The sequence below is a fragment of the Electrona antarctica genome (assembly GCF_951216825.1).
Source record: "Electrona antarctica genome assembly, chromosome: 10".
Taxonomy (NCBI): Eukaryota; Metazoa; Chordata; class Actinopteri; order Myctophiformes; family Myctophidae; genus Electrona; species Electrona antarctica.
The window spans coordinates 6,773,877-6,793,467 of record NC_136791.1 but is presented as its reverse complement, the minus strand read 5'-3'; the positions used below and the strand labels follow the sequence as shown (position 1 = coordinate 6,793,467).

Genomic DNA, 19,591 nt, shown 5'->3' with positions numbered 1-19,591 from the left:
CTACGTACAGTGTGTGTGTGTGTGTGTGTGTGTGTGTGTGTGTGTGTGTGTGTGTGTGTGTGCGCGCGCGCGCGGGGGGGGGGGGGGGGAATTTGGCTCGCCGCGCGATCCAGCGCAAATTGCACTACACTACACAGGGCTCGACAGTGCGACTACGTACTCGCATTTGCAACTTCACATATCACCGTGCAAGTTGTACAATTCACTTTGTAGCACCGGTGCGACTACACAATCCGCTCTTTAAAGCTAAACGTTGCGCAGTTTACATCCAAAAGAATGTGTCACTCTCTCGGTTCTGCACCGCTGCTGGAGAAGTATAGCACTGTCGAAGGCAGCGCAACTAATCCCCCCCCCCCCCCCCCCTCCCCCCCAGCGAGGGAGGAGAGAGAAGAGAGCGAGAGAGAGAGAGTGGCAGTGGCAGCCAGCAGCGATGTAACATGAGCCTGTGCATTTCACGCTTTTCACCCTATATAACTTCAACGCATAGGCAATCAAGTCAAGACCATTAATTAATGACTGCTGTGTAGGGGTGACGATTGCGTGATGCTTATATGTACAGGATTCTATAGGTCACCACTTTGGGTGTGACACACACACGGCTCCTGTCTCTGTTTACAATGCGTTGTCAAGATTTTGGAGAAGACTGATAGTTCATCCTTTAGTAATAAGTAAAGTAAAGTATTCAAAACAAAACAAATTACATTCCAAAACATATATATATAATAATATATTTGAATTTACGTCATATTTTGCGGAATTTTGACCTACTTCCTCTGTTCATTGTCAATGGCACATATTGACACATGTGGGGACTAAAGCTGTATATAGGACAGGAGGGCCCTCACACACATGATTTCATAACTCTTCATCGTGCTCCTAAAATAATTTGCGTGCTACTTGGAAAAATGCTAAGCGTCGAGCCCTGCTCACACACACTACAACACGCTTAAAACTCGCGGACCTGGCAACACTGCATCCTTTTTTCCCATTGGCTATGTTGTTAATTTGTTGCCACGTCTATGAAAACAAGCACAGAAAAAATCAACACCTGGCGTGGAACACACGGGACGAACCAAGGCGCATATATGGATCACAACAACACCAACAACACTACACGCACACGCGCGCACGCGCTGCAACACAAAACAGCTGCATACAACGCGTGTCACTGTGGACTTCTGTACCTGTGGACTTCTGTATCGCAACGCGGGGCAACGCAACTCTGGGATGAGCGGGCCGAAGGCCCGCGAAATTCTAGTGTCAAACAGTCGAGTACTTTTTCCACCACTGTCTGAGCCTCTCTCTCTGTTCTAACGCTGTGTTTGTGTCCCTCTGCCGCCCCCTGCCTGCAGACGGAGGGGAGCTGCCTCCACGCGTGGACCAGAAGAATGGCCAGCTCCACTTCACCAAAGTCACCCGGAGTGACGCTGGCAACTACACCTGCATCGCCTCCAACAGCCTGCAGGGGGAGATCAGGTCCTTGGTCTCCCTCACCGTGGCAGGTAATAAAACAACTAGCCCTTCGCTAAACCCCACCCCAAAAAGCCATTGTCCAATCCAAATAGTTTAGCAACTGTTGCTATGCAGGTCAAGCTTTCGCCACCTCATACACTGTAGCTGTCAATGCTATTTTGCATGGCTGTGTTGTTGAACATATACACGGCTTAACATCTGGAAAGTTACACGCCTGACCCACCCAGGAGAAGGCAATCATTTAATGACCGTAGTCTTACCGTGCAACATGAAAACTCCCGTCGGGTAGTCATTAAAAGTTACTCCTGTCGGGTAGTCATTAAAAGTTCATTTCTCCCTCTGTCATTTCCTCGTATTTCTGGGTGCAGTATACTTCGTTTAGACAGTTTTTGGTTTAGACTAGTCATTGGTTAGACCAGTCATTAGTCCTACAACTACAACCTATCTCAAACCCTCACCCTAAACCTAACCTCCCACGGGGCAGCACACCTCAACCTAACCTTAACCCATGTCTAACCAATGACTAGTCTAAACTAAGTATGAACCCCCGTATGTCTAGTTTATTTAAATAATGTCATGCAAATGTGTCCAGTGCATAGCCTATACTGCAGGCCTGGTAGAGTAGATTTAAAGGATATTTTGATGCTCTTGCTACTGAAATGATCTATTATTTATATGGATAAATCCCGTCATTTCACATGCATCTCTATGGGGGAGAAGGACAGCTTGCCCTGTCTCCTCGCTGCTAACGTTCCTATTGGACAAGGACGGGTTGGGGAGCGACTTAGCGAAGGGCTAATTGTCTGCAGTTCTCTTTTCTCATAATGGTGCATTGCTGCAGCTATCAATTATTTTCTTTGGAACTTACTTTTTGGATCAATCGACTAATCGAGGAGCATTTTTTAAATATATATATGTTGACATTTTGTATGTAAAATAATCAGTTAACCACTTAGTGCGAAGATTGTGAGAATAGCAGACCGTCGTGTTTGTGTAGATCTTGCTATTTGGCTATTATTATTTTGTGTGCCTTTGTGTGTAAACGGCGCAGAGTTGAATTTGTCGACTAAAACTATGATGGAAAATGTTCGCCGACTACCAAAAAAAGGTAGTCAGTGAAAAAACACTGACGAAAACTTAATAAAAACTAAGCTATGACGACTAAAACTAAGACTAAATATATTGACAATTTTGTCAACAAATAAAAACTAGACTAAAATGTAAGGGGGGACTAGTGGACAAGAGAACTTAAAGAGAAGTTTACTTGCGGCCTGCTATTTTCAGAGTGCAACCAAATATAAAACTAGGCATTACGACGCCATCAAGGCCCGCCAAAACAAAATCAACTGTAGGTTTAGTCGACTAAAACCAGACTAACACTAAAAGCATTACAGGTGACTAAAATATGACTAAAGCCAAATGGAATTTTACTCAAAACAAAAAAGACAAAAATGACTGAAATGAAATCAAAATGTGCTGTCCCAAATCAACAGTGGAAACGGTGTGGGTGCGTTGTGCAATCAATGCATAATACGTTTGTTTGTTTGTTTTGCTGTGTTTAGTGTACATCCGCTTTAAGCTGGAGCCTGAGAACACCACGGTGTACCAGGGCCACACGGCCATCCTCCACTGCCAGGCCACGGGGGACCCGGAACCTCACGTCACCTGGATGGTCAAAGACAAGGTCCTGGACTCCAACAAGAACCGCAGGTAAGGAGGACATGTGTGCATTTTTGATCAACCCATTTAGGACGGGAAGTTACATTGTCGATGTCATGAGGATACCACACAACTCCATTTTTGAGGTTTTTGATTCCCATCTAAAAAATATTAGAATATTTCACGGGAAGGGAAGTTTTCACTGCGACATTCTCATACTTTCTACTTTTGGTACTTTTAAGTACATCTTGATGCCAATACCTTTGTACTTTTACTCAAGTACATTTTGAATTCCGGACTTTTAGTTAGAGTAGTTCTACACTGCAGTATTGATAATTTTACTTGTGAGTAAAACATGCGAGTACTTTTTACACCACTGCATCTGACGACCATAATTTATCTCCTGAACGTGTCTACCCTCCCATCTGTCTGTCCAGGTTCCAGAAGATGCCCAACGGCTCCCTGGTGATAAGTGATGTCACAACAGACGACACGGGCAGGTACACGTGTGTGGTGGGAAACAGCTGCAGCATCAAGGACACGCAGGCACAGCTCTATGTAGTGGGTACGTCTCACACACATGCTGTACACGCACACACACATGCTGTACACGCACACACACATGCATTGCACATGAGTGGCGCAAATGAGTGGCCCAACGTCACGTTTGTCCCTCCCTCCCAGAGTGATTCTAGGAGTAATTTAGAACCATAATAAATAATGGTAGTGTGGTGGCAATGGTCCGTATTCACCCACAAAGACACACCCGTCCACTTTACTAAAATAATCACACCTGTGTGAAGTGAGGAGCGCTCTTATCATCATACATCATCTCATTCCGGCCAATCACAATTTGAGTCCTCACTTTTGTCATCAATGTTTGTGTTCACACTGGGCCTAATGTGCACAAACACTCAAAAAACTGTCATAGGAAACGGTAGCAAAACAATGTTTGTGTTTACACAAGCCATCAAAGCTGGACATAGGAGGGGCTAGTGCCCCTCCTGTCCATTATTTCAGAGGGAATTACGACTATTGTAAAATCACTAAAGCTGATGGTGTAGAGTCTGTTGTTCATACGATCCTACAATAACATTACAAGGTTTAATCCCTCACTTCTTCTATCATGTCAAGTTGTCGCGCTACGTCCTACTGGGGAAACTCCCCCGACAGGTGATAAGAAGCAGCTTGCTCACTCCTCATGCATTAAAGGAAGCATGAGCTCAGTTTGGGGGCTCTCCCCAGGTTGGCAGAAAAAGAGTAGCGCCCAGGATTACAGCTTTAGACATTGGCACCGGGTGAAAATATTGGGATACAAAAATCGTGGGATAAAAATGTATAAAAAAAAGGAGTAGCCTCCAGCACAAACAAAGTTATGTCTCACCTTGAGCTCCAGAGATATTAAAATGCAATTAATTATTGGATGATCTGTCAAAGATTAGCGAGCACAAATGTTGTTACAGTTAATTATTTAAAATAATAGGAAGAGCAGGTGTTTATAGTTTCAGATTAATGAAGGAACGTGATAGAATTATTGAACAGAGTTATAGTGTTCAACTGAAAACTAAAATGAATTGACCCTCAAACCAGTGCTCACATTTGCGTTATATTTATTTGGTATAATTGTGTGTTGGTTGAGCAAATCCGCCATTATATTATTCATCAAAATAGTTTTACAATGTTGAGTTATGAAACCAAACAAACTGTTGGGTCGATCTAAGCAAGTGTTGACTCATTGTATAGCTTACTTACTTAAGTTACTTTCATATGAAATGGAAAATATATTTAAATATTTAGACGATACACTACTGAGTTCGGTAACATTATGTAAGGAATATGGTATGCAAGGACACGCGTGCACGCTTCTGTGTGCACACGCCCACAGTCCCACACACAAACAAGCCCATGGAAATACCTGCATGATCTTTGCTAGATTACAAGCACTGTTCCCCCACAGCGGGCGTCATAAGCCATGATCACGAGTGGCAAGATGAAGGCATTAATTAAAACCACATCCCTTTGGCTAGCCGTCACTCTTTGACAGGCTAATAACCAGGTCTACGTTTGTGACGCCAAGGCTGTCGCGGAACATAACGGGGTTTGGTGGAGGTCCTTGATCTAATAATGCCTCCTCACTCTGTGCTCCCCTTGTGTGCTGACTGATGCCGAAAATAACAGTCTCACACACACACACACACACACACACACACACACGAACACACACACACACACACACACACACACACACACACACACACACCGTTAGAAGTATCCCACATTAACCAATTTTCCCCTCCCCAGAGTAGCATAAGGTATTCCCTGTGAAGAAGGTTACTGTCTTGAGACCAAATTGAATTTGGGTGTTTTGTTGTCGTAGCTCTTCGAGGTCAGCATAGCCGTGATTTATGACATAAATTCCAGGAGCAGTTTTTTTTAGGAGTCCTCGTGACCCAAGGTAGCTGGGACTTATTATTATTATTATTTGTTTTTTTGCTGTTAACTTTTTCTGTACCGATAGGTAGTAGCATATAACCTGACTTCGCCAGATGGCGGCAGTATTGAGTTCACCAGTTCCCTCCTCCTGCCTGCATCTGGGATCTCTCAAGCAGAAACGATGAACCCGGAAGCAGCGGGACAAACATTTGATATCTCCATAATAATTTTGAGTTGTAGTCTTAGTTAGGTTGTGTTTACATTTGCGCTGTGGCAGCGCTTCAATATGTCATAAGTCTCGCGTTGATCCCGCCTCTAGCGGCCTCATACAGCCGCATATCGCTCCGGCCAGAATTGGACCGGAGTACTTCATCTCTGCCTGAGAGTTCCCAGACTCTCCCTGCTGGCAGAATGCAAATGTTGTCCAGCAGGGGGAGTGGTTTCACCAGGCTAGGTAGCATACGCACACCTAAGGAATACAACACAATGTCATTTACAGCTAAACATTGCTCTCCAAAATGTTTGTGAAAACATTTGAGCGATAAATAGACAAAGCAGTACCTGAAAATGGATTCTATTTGATCAACTCACTTCCTTGTTTTCCGACAGTGCTCCAGCCCTGCAGCTGGGCAGACGCAGCCAGCGCAATCTTATGGAATACTTTTTTTGTTGTGTTTTGGATCAATTTATTAATTTATGTTGGGTATCCATGTAATAAGCGGGATAATATCTGGCTAGGTGGTCATTGTCGGGAGATCATTTTCCGACGGGGAGTTTAACCACAGAGGCTTCGGTGGTTAACCCATTTTGGGCGGGAACCCCTTTTGGTGTTTTAAACATAGTTATAATTTAGCTATTGAAAAATAGCAGATCTACAAGCTCATAGCTCATAGCTACGAGCTTGTAGGTCTGCTATTTTTGAAAAATGACGACTGACATAGAAACATAGCTTTTTCAGAAAATTGTCAGGATGTAAAATACATTTTTAGAATCTAATCTCAGGTCAAAATGGGTTTATCTCCTGACAATGACCACCTAGCCAGATATTATCCCTTACATATTGCCCAGCTCTGGGCAATATGTAAGTAATTGTAAAATGTGTCGAGGGCCACTTGAATTTTAACTTTTCAACTAAAATGATGCCCTCATTAAAATGAATTCTTGGGAGGCTTACAGCTAAACTACAATATCTGTGCATTGTGCCTGGTTTTGTCCCAACAGAAAAACCAGCGCAGACCCATGACATGGAGGATGAAAAGGCTCCCTACAAGATGATCCAGACCATCGGCCTGTCGGTGGGCGCGGCGGTGGCTTACATCATCATAGTGCTGGGTCTCATGTTCTACTGCAAGAAGAGACGCAACGCCAAGAGACTGCAGAAGGGCCAGGACGGAGAGGAACCCGAGATGGAGTGCCTCAACGGTACGCAGGGCCAAATTAGCCATTGGGCCAATGGGGCCGTGGCCCAGGGGCCCTTGGCTCTCAGGGGCCCTTCTGGGAAAATGTAAAGCCCTGTAATGGGTTTGAGGCCCTGAAAAAAGCTCCTGGGGACCTTCATTGCCATTGATTTTGTTAAATTTAGGTAAAAAAAAATGATAAAAACACCAAAAAACCTCAAATTCTGCGCGCACGCGCGCTAGGGGGGCCCCAAAAAATGTACCGGCCCAGGGGCCCTTGTGGGGTTAATCCGTCCCTGACGGTACGCATGTATGGCTGTATGCGCGTGTGTAGGCGGAGCGCGTGTGAAGCGTCTTAGTTAGACGTTTGTGAAATCAGGCATTGAAGTCAGTTATGTGGGTGGCTACCTTCAACTTTCTTACAAAGTAACTAACTTCCGGGTTTGATGATGATGTCACGCACATACCCTCTATTGAAGTTATGTGGGTGGCTGACTTTACCTTCAACGTTCTTACTATTGAAGTTATGTGGGTGGCTGACTTTACCTTCAACTTCCTTACTATTGAAGTTATGTGGGTGTCTGACTTTACCTTCAACTTCCTTACTATTGAAGTTATGTGGGTGGCTGACTTTACCTTCAACGTTCTTACTATTGAAGTTATGTGGGTGGCTGACTTTACCTTCAACGTTCTTACTATTGAAGTTATGTGGGTGGCTGACTTTACCTTCAACGTTCTTACTATTGAAGGTATGTGGGGTGGCTGACTTTACCTTCAACGTTCTTACTATTGAAGTTATGTGGGTGGCTGACTTTACCTTCAACGTTCTTACTATTGAAGTTGTGTGGGTGGCTGACTTTACCTTCAACTTTCTTACTAAGGTTCTTACAGAGACATCATTGTGGAACATTTGAGTGCACTTGCTGCCACCTTGTGTTCATCTTGTGTAATAACATGACAAGTGAGGTTCATGTGCAGGGCTTTTCTTAACCACTTCTTTGCCAAATAAATAGCCAATCTGCCAAATAGCCAAAATGTTAAACTAACTGAATTAGAAAAATAAAAATCACACCTGTGTGAAGTGAGGGGCGCTCTCATCATCGTGACATAAAATAGACACTATTTTGCTCAGACACTATGACGTAAAATTCTCCATTCATTGTCAATGGGAATTGAATGTTTGTTTAAGACGAAGTTTGTGGACGGTAACTAAAAGCTGGCTTGTAGGAGCGCCCCTCAAAAAAAACATCAAAACTAACTAAAACTATACTATAATGCAAAATCCAAAACTATTATAAACCTTACCCAGCAGAGACTTTTTTTTTATATAATTTTTATCCCACGATTTTGTAACCCATTTTTTCACCCCTGTGTCAATTATCTAATGTGATCCTGGGCTCTACACACCCTCCGCCAACCTAGTCCCCATATATGGGGGACATGGGGAGAGCAACGGACTTGAACTCATGCTTCCTTCATGCCTGAGTGTCCAAGTTGCTCCTTTACACCTGACAGGGGGGGGTTTTCCTGGTTGGACGTAGCGCGTGGAAGGAACACGTTATTCCAACCAGTTCCTTTCCCCTCCATCAGGTGCCCCGGCTGGCCAGGGGGAGGCAGTTTAGAGACCAGGATTACTGCATGTTTTTTGTGAGGGTACCTACCCAGCAGAGACTTTGATCCACTGCCATGTAGTCCCAGCTACAAGTTGTGATATTAACTCTGTGTGGTGTGTGTGTGCGTGTGCGTGTGTGTGCTGTATGGAGCAGGCGGGGCCGTGCAGCAGAACGGCCACACCACCGCTGAGATCCAGGAAGAGGTGGCGCTCACCAACATGGGCACCACGGCGTCCATGGAGAAGAGGCACAGCCACAGCAACAACGACAAGCTCCAGTTCCCCCGGGCCAACCTGACGACCATCACCACCCTGGGTAGGACATGATAGATAGACCATAGCCTCGTGTAGCCAGCCTTCAGACCATCACCACCCTGGGTAGGACATGATAGATAGACCATAGCCTCGTGTAGCCAGCCTTCAGACCATCACCACCCTGGGTAGGACATGATAGATAGACCATAGCCTCGTGTAGCCAGCCTTCAGACCATCACCACCCTGGGTATGACATGATAGATAGACCATAGCTATATACCAACCTGCAGACCATCACCACCCTGGGTAGGACATGATAGATAGACCATCACCACCCTGGGTAGGACATGATAGATAGACCATAGCTATATACCAAGCTCCAGTTCCCCCAGGCCAACCTGCAGACCATCACCACCGAAATTAAAAAAGAAAAGTATTTGTGCCGCATTTTCACGGTTTTTCAAAAATAGCAGACCTACACGATCCAAGTACATTTACTTAGGTACTGTACTTGAGCGCAATTTTGAGGCATCTGTACTTTACTTGAGTATTAACAATTTCCAATACTTACTTACTCCACTACATCTCAGAGGCAAATATTGTAACTTCACTCCACTTCAGCCCTATATATATTTTATCCATTTGGAAATAGCCGATCTACAAGCTCACAATGCGTCGCGATGCGACGCATTAGGAGCTTGTAGATCGGCTATTTTCAAAGGATTTTTATAAATTTTGAAAACTTGAAATGGGACATTCTGCACAACGAGTACCTTTTACTTTTGGTACTTTAAAGTACATTTTGATTCCAATACTTTTGTACTTTTACTCGAGTGCGTTTTGAATTCCGGACTTTTCACTTGTGACGACATAGGTCTACATTGCAGTATTGATTCTTTTACTCAGATCAAACATGCAAGTGTTTTTTTTCCACCACTGATAATAATAGGCAAAGGGGAGTTTGGTGAGGTGCTGCTGGCCAAGGCCAAGGGCATCGAGGAGAGCGGAGGAGAGGAGGAGACGGTGGTGCTGGTGAAAAGCCTCCAGACCAGAGACGAGCAGCTCCAGTCGGACTTCCGCCGCGAGGCGGACATGTTCGCCAAGCTCAGCCACGCCAACATCGTCCGTCTGCTGGGCCTCTGTAGGGAGGCGGAGCCCCATTACATGATCCTGGAGTACTACGACCTGGTAAATACACACACACACACACACACACACACACACACACACACACACACACACACACACACACACACACACACACACGGGTGTACAGGCTTTAGTTTAGACATACTATTGGTCCGACTGTCATTAGACCGACAACCTACCCTAAGCGCAAGCACGGGAGCAGCGCATGTTCGACCGCATGTCCGTTCAGGTCCATCATTTGGTACACATGAAGACATGGATTAAAGTTCTCAGTCGCCATGACTGATTTCAGTCTTTTTGATTCTATAGAAGCCATCATCATATGGAGAAACATGGAGAAAACATGCTCTCAATGTGTCGCGCATTGAGAGCTTGTAGATCGTCTAGCAATGAATCTGAAGCATCTTCCATAAAATCTGTAATAGTCTCAGTCGGATAATTCATATGAAAGCAAGGCCTCAATCTGTGATTTCTTTCACCTGGTTGACAGCATGGAAAATATGACTAAAACTTAATTTTACATATTGTGTTGATTGTTTAGGAATGAGTGTGTGGGGCAGCTTCTTTTCATGCTGTCATTCACAAAACGTGGTCATGCAAACATTTCAGTCGTGATATTTTATTTTGCTTGAATCCATGTGAAGACCTCAGCATACCAATTTGTCTAACTCGTCTTGATATACACACACACACACACACACACACACACACACACACACACACACACACACACACACACACACACACACAGAGAGAGAGAGTAACACAAGAGTTCTCTTATTTTCTTTCTGATTTTAGGGCGACTTGAAGCAGTTCCTTAGGATCTCCAAAAGCAAAGATGAGAAGATCAAGTCTCAGCCTCTCAACACAAAGACCAAAGTGAGTGTTACTGGTATCTATGGATCTATTTTAGTGGTTCTCTAAGCTCTAGTCCTCCCGCTTCTCCTCCTGTTGTGCAGCTTTCTTCGGGGCCCTAGTTTCAACGTTGGCTTCTCTCTCCTCAGGTTTCCATCTGTGCCCAGGTGGCTCAAGGGATGGAGCACCTGTCCAATCACCGCTTCGTTCACAAGGACCTCGCTGCCCGGAACTGCCTGATCAGTGGTCAACGTCACGTCAAAGTGTCCGCGCTGAGCCTCAGCAAGGACGTGTACAACAGGTGATTGTTTTAACCCATTTTGACCTGAGATCAGATTCTAAAAATGTCTTCTACATCCTGACAGTTTTCTGAAAAAGCTGTTTCTATGTCAGTGGTTCTTCGATTTTTCAAAAATAGCAGACCTACAAGCTCGTAGTGGTGTGCTATGAGCTTGTAGATCTGCTATTTTTCAATAGCTAAAGCATAACATAATGCTAACACCAAAAGGGGTTCCCGCCCAAAATGGGTTAATCTGAACGTGGACTTTAAAAATCGGAATCCACAGTTGAGACGAATAACCATCTAAGTCCATACTAATTATCCATAATGTATAAATCATGGATAAAGGGTTCAGGACAGTTAGGCATTTTTGGAGAGGGGTCAGAATAAATTATGGACTTAGATGGTTGGTTATTCGTCTCAACTGCTCATTAATATAATACTGGACTTTGTATTGATGACAGCCAATGTGCTATATCACATAGGTCTTACGTTAAATTCACTGTATATTTGTGTTGCCGTTGACTGCTGCTTAAAGCGTGCAATTGGCTAACCTTTGCCTCTCCATCTCTTTCTGTCTCCATCTGTATGAATGAATCCATCTCTTTCTGTCTCCATCTGTATGAATGAAGTGAGTACTACCACTACAGACAAGCATGGATCCCCCTGCGCTGGCTCCCAGCTGAGTCTGTGTTTGAGGACGACTTCTCCACCAAGTCGGACGTGTGGGCCTTTGGAGTGCTCATGTGGGAGGTGTTCAGCCTCGGGGAACAGCCGCACACCAAACTCACTGATGACGAGGTGCTGGAAGGTCAGTAGAAAGTCCACGCCGATGATCTGCGATGCAATGAGCTTAAAAGACCCACGCAATTCTTTGTTTGGTTCATGTTTTCTTTTCCCAAGCTTAACCAATGAAAATCCTAGTAGTTCTTCCATAGTGTTAAAATAGAGTGTTACTGTACATCTAAAATCTGGTTTTACACTTGATGAAAAACCGCAACTAAGACGAGGTGTGATGTCACAAACCGAACGCTAATCAGAGCCTCACTAGTCTAATATGCGGGAATGAATGTTTAGTGATAAGACCCTTTATTACAGTTTGATTTATCCATATCTCATGTATTGCAATACTGTCTGAGCAAGTACATATCCATTTTATTTACACAAATTATTCGACCTCTAGTGGCTTATTTTATTAGTATATGACATACTAAATGAGGGCAAAAGAGAGAAAAGAAATGACTGTAAATCCCCATTAGGGATGTTTTTAGGTGGAGAAAAATGCTTGACATGAACAGAGATTATTTTCCTTAGGATGTAAACCACAGCATGTGGGTAGGGCCTATTTGTCCCCCACCACGAAAATAGAGAGGGGACTCTGGATCGGTTTCCGTCTGTTCGTTTTTGTTCATTGGTCTGTCGCACTGTAATGCGAACTTTGTGCCACTATAGCATCATAGGAAACACCAATGGGCTCTATATGCACACATGCCATTTTGGAAAGAACTTGGGCCCCTTCCCTGCTTCCTTCACAGATGTTACCGATGATACTAAGGCTCTGTTCCATTCTGGCCAAACAGAGTGAGGGTGCAGCTATTGGTGTTACCGATGATACTAAGGCTCTGTTCCATTCTGGCCAAACAGAGTGAGGGTGCTGCTATTGTTCCATTCTGGCCAAACAGAGTGAGGGTGCTGCTATTGTTCCATTCTGGCCAAACAGAGTGAGGGTGCTGCTATTGTTTGTGCTGGCTCACTGGAAACACTCCCAAATGGCCCCGTACGGGTGTGTAACTCTCAGTTATGGGGGGTCCTTGAAATTAAAAGGTTTGAGAACTACTGCACACTAAATGGAACAGAGCCTTAATTAGTATCATCGGTAGCACCTGTGAAGGAAGTAGTGAAGTTGAGACCAGGAAGTTGTACATGCCCATATTTGTGCATGTTCCTGGTCTCAACTGCGCATGTTTCTTTCCTTCCATGGAGCAACATGGCGTCGCCCGTACGGTCTCCGCGTCTCGTCCTCTTTAGACAGTCCTTGCCCAGAAGTAGGAAGAGTTATTCTGTGTGCATGTACCTGTAGCCCAGTGGTTCCCAAAATGTGGTGCGTGGCGTGCACCCCTTGTGGTGCGCGGGCACCTTCTAGGGGGTGCGCGACATGAAAAGGTTAATGGTGGTGCTATGGTTTTATTTAAAATATATTAATATATTATGCCAATATATGGAAAGTATATGCAGAATATAGCCTATGCTGCATATAAATGCCATATGCAGGTTCATATATGTGCATATATGTGGTTAAATAGGAAATATATGTCTTTATATAGCTTATGCAATTTATATTTCCATGTGGGGGGGTGCGTCAGCTAGGTCAGGAGGTAACAGGGGGTGCATGGCCAAAGAGGTTTGGGAACACTGCTGTAGCCCATTCCCTCCATTGCAGGGCACCAGCCTGAGTTAGAGGTCTGCAAGCTTGTTTGTGCCAAACTGGCTTCGACATTGTGAGATGATTAGGCTCGTGGGGCCAATTATTTTGTAATGACAGATCAGTCCATTGAACTGGCTTATTGAACCTCTCTCCTTTTCATTTCCATTGAAATGAGAGGAGTTCAATGAGTCCGCATTACATAACATTAACTTTCTCAGAAGCCTGCCAAGTTTGGAGTGAGAATATGTTGGGTGGGTGGGTGCGATGCACAGCGCTGGTGACGCAAACATGAATGAGGCTCATACAGTATATGACTCATAATACAAGAATGCCTTGTTCAATTAATATTTTTTGGGGGGGGATTTCAAGAATGTTTGACCCATTGTTCTTCATAGTTCACTAGTTCACACCAAAGAAAGGTAGATCTTTAAATCTTATAAATTACTTATTTGCTGTGGGATCATGTAACTTTATTCTATCGGCGAGCATCGGCCGACACATCGCCTAATCGCCCGGTATCGGCCGATAAGATTAATTATTTTTCGGCCGTTATCGGCGGTAGTCGCTGGGTCCCATTAGACAAATAATGCACATATTCGCCTGGCTGTCGCCCGCTATTAAAACGTACTGTTAGGTGTACCGGGCGCATTCTAACTGCTTTGTGTCTCGGTTCTGGTTCTTCTCCAGGCCTGCAGGCGGCGAAGCTGAAGCTCCCCGTTCCAGACGGGTGCCCTTCCAAGGTCTACAAGCTCATGGTCCGCTGCTGGGCGACCAGCCCCAAAGAGCGCCCCTCCTTCAGCGACATTGTCCACGCTCTGGGAGAGCTGCCCTCCGACAGCAAGGTCTGAGGAGCGACAAGACAAGAGGCCCCCCCGCATCAGAGGGGACTTTATTGTCAACCCCTTCAGACAAAGACAGAAATGCTGGATTTAATAGTCTTATACATTTCAGGGAGGAGGGTTGAGGAGAAACGGAGAAAAAAAAACTTTTCTATGTATTTCAAAAGAAAAACTTAAAGTGTATGTGTGGATAAGAGAAGACTTTTTTTGCTATACCAATGGAAACGCACTGTTTGTTGGTGTGAATGGTGTGAGCTGTGCCAGGAGTTTACACTTGCCTTAACTGCAGCATGGAAAGACTATCCCTTGCAGCCCCTTTTGTGTGGTTCCACTTTGACCCTGTATGCCTGTAGACCACCCCCCAATTCCCTTTCTCAAGAGCCAAGGACTGTCTAAAGAGGACGAGACGCGAAGACTGTACGGGCGACGCCATGTTGCTCCATGGTGCTCCATGGAAGGAAAGAAACATGTGCAGTTGAGACCAAGGAAGCTGAACGTGGAAGTGTTGGCTGCATATAGCCCATTGCGCATGTTTCTTTCCTTCCATGGAGCACCATGGAGCAACATGGCGTCGCCCGTACGGTCTTCGCGTCCCGTCCTCTTTAGACAGTCCTTTCTCAAGAGCCTGTCTGTCCCAGTGACACTATCCAATGGAGACCAGGAACCACAGTGCCCCGCCCTATACCCACCTACCTGGACCTGTTTCCGCAAAACCTGCATGGGGGTCAAGTCAGATGAGGCACTACTCGGATGAATAGCCATTATGGTTTCAAAGATTGTGAAGACCTATTGAATCCTAGAATCATTTTTGTTCTGTTGTAGCCTCCTTGGTGCATTTCCTTGATGAAAAGAAAAAAAAGATTGATGGAAAAGTGGCATTTCTCGTGACTTCAGTTAAAGGAAGCCTCGTACATAAAGTGTAACGTGAGACTGTTTTCGATTGGCCTGCCTGAACATAATGTTCCCCCACTGCCACCAACCCAATCCTGGAGGAGACGCTAAGCTACTCTGTCCAGTAGAGGGTGCTGTACTGCATATTGGACACACACGTCACACACTCTTCTGTACAACTTATCAACTTGAATTCACAAACTCCAGTATATGTGAGTGTGCCGTGCCACTGAGCTATTCTTCGGATGCAGTATATAACAAGCAAATATCAGGGTACTGTGTAAGCACATACGTGGATGGGTGGGGGGGGGGGGGGGGGGGGGGGTTGCATGAAGGTTTGTCTGTTACACTTGCATTTAATGATTGGGAATAACTCTTGTATCAATTTATTCTCTGTTATATCACTTCATGAACAAAAAACTAAAAAGCAACAACGATCAAGTTCATAGCCAAGGAATATATTGGGAGTCTGTGCCAGTGTGGGTATGTTATTATTATTGTTTTGTGAGAGTGCTCTGTTCTCATAGACATTTTTAGGTGCTTAAAGGGCCACTTCACCCCTTTTGCAACCAGATCTTATTTTAATGATGTTTGGGAGAGACAAGAAACACTTTCCTGGGTTTTTTTTACGTGTGTAATACGTGTTTTTTGATATTTCAATATTTCAAAATGCCAGTGATGTCATGGACACTGGTCTCACTTCTTTCCTGGACTACATGTAGTCTCAGTAAGGGTGTAAGCACATTTAGGCTTCTTCCCTGGACTACATGTAGTCTCAGTAAGGGTGTAAGCACATTTAGGCTTCGTTGCACGGCCAAAAGCCGCTCGTGGTCGGCGTCTCTTCCTGGTTTTTAGACAGCTCGTGGATGGAAATTAAGCTCCACCCACGCGAAGCGCTTGCCCCCACGGCATTCTGCCACTGTGGGTGGAGCTTAATTTCCATCCACCAGCTGTCTACAAACCCAGGAAGAGACTCCTGTCACTCGCGGCTTTTGGCATCTTGGTGACGCTAAAGTGTGCCTGCGCTGTAAGGCAGCCCTGCCCCTCTCCATAAGGCGGTGTGAGTGCAGCAAAGCATTATGGTCATTGTAGTAATTCAGCAGTGAGACCAGTGTCCATGATATCAAAGACACTTTGGAATACTAAAAACAAAAATTCCGCACATAAAAAACCCCCAGGAAAGTGTTTTGTGTCTCCCAAACACCATTAACCCATTTTGACCTGAGATCAGATTCTAAAAATGTCTTCTACATCCTGACAGTTTTCTGAAAAAGCTATGTTTTTATGTCAGTTGTTCTTCGATTTTTCAAAAATAGCGATCTGCTATTTTTCAATAGCTAAAGCATAACATAATGATAACACCAAAATGCGTTAAAAGAAGATCTGGTTGTGAAGGGGGTGAAGTGGCCCCTTAATGGTCACTATCTTAGGGCAGGAAGAGCCAATAGACCAACATGGAACATGTTCAGTTCACTCAACCATGCTGTCACCGTTACAGGTTCAAGTTGGTGAACCCCGGCATCATTTTATTTTCGTTCCTTGAGGTCCAATCAATACTACGGTATCTGGTCCACTTATTTTTGTGCAATGTTACATAAAGCGGATCATCCCACCCACCGGGGGGGCGATGTGTACATAATGTAGAAGCCGTGCACTAACTTCACTTAAAAGAAAAAAGAAAAAAAGAATATCCCTCTTTCTCTTATCACGTTGTGTAGAAGGACGTGCAGGTGCCTGTTTATGTATCATGAAGGTCCTGTCTTTGTTTTTGTTTTTTTACGGAGTGTTTATAATAGAAAGGTACTCTCTCGCTGACAAAGTAGTTACACTATACAGTATATCCAGTGTCATGACTCATCTCAGTTCATGTTCAGTACAGTTACCAGCTGAATATAATTAACACTAAATACAAATGAGGTCCAAGATAAAAGTGTGACCTACAAGTCACCAGTACTCGTTCAAGTGCCTGGCAAATGAAGGATTATCGTAACTGTTTCCCTCTTCTTTTTATTTTCTTTTTACAATATCTAATCAATTGCAATGGCCTTTTTTTTGTTTATAAACTTGTTTTTATACTTATTGTTTTTAGTGTACAATATTTTATTTTCTATGAACGCTAGGCACTCACAACCTAGTCCTCTTTTTTTTTTATCCGCTTCAGCAAATGTTCACAGTAATCACAATTATATAATATACATGCTGCTGTCAATAAACGTTCAGTGTTTGTAACCAGTGTGTGTACCGTGTGTCATTCATGGAAATCAATCCCAACTAGTCACAACATGTACAACAAGTCATTGATACCATCATGCTATAAACGTGGCTGTTAGTGATACCATGTCCCCCCCCTCAATGATTTATTGATTATAGTTTGAACTCATTATTGAAGGGGTTAGAGATGTTTTGACCTTTTGGATGAATTTCTCTCACATATTTAACAGTTTAATGACCCCTATAATCGATTGTATCTAAAACTGAGAATACCAGCTGTACTGTAGGTATAGGTAGGTAAATGGGGCAGATCTTCTTGAGGGAGGTTTCAAGGTATCTCTCTGATCATCCACTAGAAGGCGCCACTCATCTATTGTAGGACATGACTGACAGCTTTACAAATGTTATCTATGTCTGTAACTGCAATGATGTGTTGAGTACACCTTGTCATATTTTACTGTTGTTCAAAATGATTTCATTAATAATTTGAGGTTTGCGTTGTGTCAAACATTCAATTTATTCAGGTATTCTTCAGGTATCAAAATTAGGCTGTGCTGGTGTCACTAAAGTGCCATGGAAATGTAACCTTTGAAATGGATATGTCTGTTCTCTTTGGCTGTCACTGGTTTACTATTGACTTTTATGTGCACAGGTTTGTAAACACTGGTTCTCCATCTCTACTTCTGTTGTCTGAGGGGAGCCAGGGTGTTGTGTGTCAGTGTGTGTTACATTCTATCCGTCTAATTTCATTAAGGATATAAAGTGAGCAGAGAAGGCATTTTGAATCTCCGTCTATGAAAAAGCATGTAACCGGTTACAGACCGCTTAGACTGTTTCTTATTGTTAGCTATGTGTTTACAGTTGAGCGATAGTGTGGTTCTGCTACGGCCTACAGGTAAGCAAAGGTCTAAAACAGAAGAGTGCATGGTTTCACTCATGGTAATATAGGCCAATAAATAAGGCCCTATACACAGTTTATGATGCAAATACTGTGTGCCCTGCCTGGCCTGTTAGTTGACCCACAGGAATTTAATGTTCATTTGTCTTAGCCTGAATGAGTTATGGAAGGATCTGGACAGTGGATCAGTACATCGATGTCAAATGGGAGCTTTAGATTTTATTGAACATTTGGTGAAGTTATATAATAGCCTAAAAAGAGTTTAAACCAGAGTTATAATATATCATCAACCTGGACTGCCAAGATGGTGACGACTAGTATCAGCCAAGTCTGTCCGACAAATGTACACCAAACTGCCAAAGTGCCTTTACTTTAAACATCCTGGCAGTCTTGCTGCTAGATGGCAACTCCATAGAATAGCAACAAGTGAATGAATGGTGGTGTAGTTACGTGGTAACTACAACAGGGTGCATGTGTGGCTTTCAAAACTAAACTAATCAAAGAGATAGGAGAGTGAGAGTTTGCCCCGAGACACATACATTAACAATGCAGACATTGACCCTTTGATTCACAGTGGTGTAAATAGCAGTGGTTAGTTAAGTAAAGTAACTAAGTACATTTACTCAAGTACTCCACTTCACCACTTTTCAACCTATCTTCCTATAATAGGTCCTCACTAATAATCATGATAAAATGACACAATTTTTTCCTACTCAGTCTGTGTCTCATAGGAGGGCTGTGGGCAGTTCAGAAACCTGTCCACCAGTGACATCATCGTTAGGCAGATTTTTTTTTAAAACATTTTTCTTTTCTTTTTTTACAAAAAATGTTTAGATTTTTGTTATCGTGAGAACGATGGCTTCTATTTTCGCATTGCAACTTTTCAGGACTAGAAAGACTGCAGTTTCTATTAGCTTGGATTCCTCATCGATGATGTCACTGGTGGACGGGTTTCTGAACTGCCCAGACCCCTCCTATATGAAACAGACTGAGTAGAAAAAAAAACAAAAGGCCATTTTTTCATGATTATTAGTGAGGACCTATTATATGAAGATAGATTGAAAAGTGTTGAAGTGGTCCTTTAAGTATAGGCTACAATTTTGAGGTATTTGCAGTGGCGTGCACGGACATTTGGAGGGGCAGGTGCTCAAGTGAAAAAAGGGCACCTTGTGCAGCGCGTGGAACCGGCCGGTTGCCTTAATAGTGTGAGATTT

The 19,591-nt window shown here is 43.8% G+C and overlaps 1 protein-coding gene across 1 annotated transcript in view; it reads left to right on the top strand.

Moving 5' to 3' along the window:
• LOC306931517 (inactive tyrosine-protein kinase 7-like) overlaps positions 1 to 17,491 on the top strand; it is a gene marked incomplete at its 5' end in the record, with an annotated part of 90,982 nt that extends 73,491 nt beyond the window's left edge. The window contains 10 exon segments of the mRNA XM_079512918.1: positions 1,353 to 1,502; positions 3,036 to 3,183; positions 3,570 to 3,697; positions 6,787 to 6,987; positions 8,729 to 8,890; positions 9,779 to 10,017; positions 10,777 to 10,857; positions 10,983 to 11,134; positions 11,746 to 11,924; positions 14,226 to 17,491. Of these exon segments, the coding sequence (XP_079369044.1) occupies positions 1,353 to 1,502; positions 3,036 to 3,183; positions 3,570 to 3,697; positions 6,787 to 6,987; positions 8,729 to 8,890; positions 9,779 to 10,017; positions 10,777 to 10,857; positions 10,983 to 11,134; positions 11,746 to 11,924; positions 14,226 to 14,386 (1,601 nt within the window). The 3' untranslated portion in view covers positions 14,387 to 17,491.
• Between the last annotated feature and the right edge of the window lie 2,100 nt (positions 17,492 to 19,591).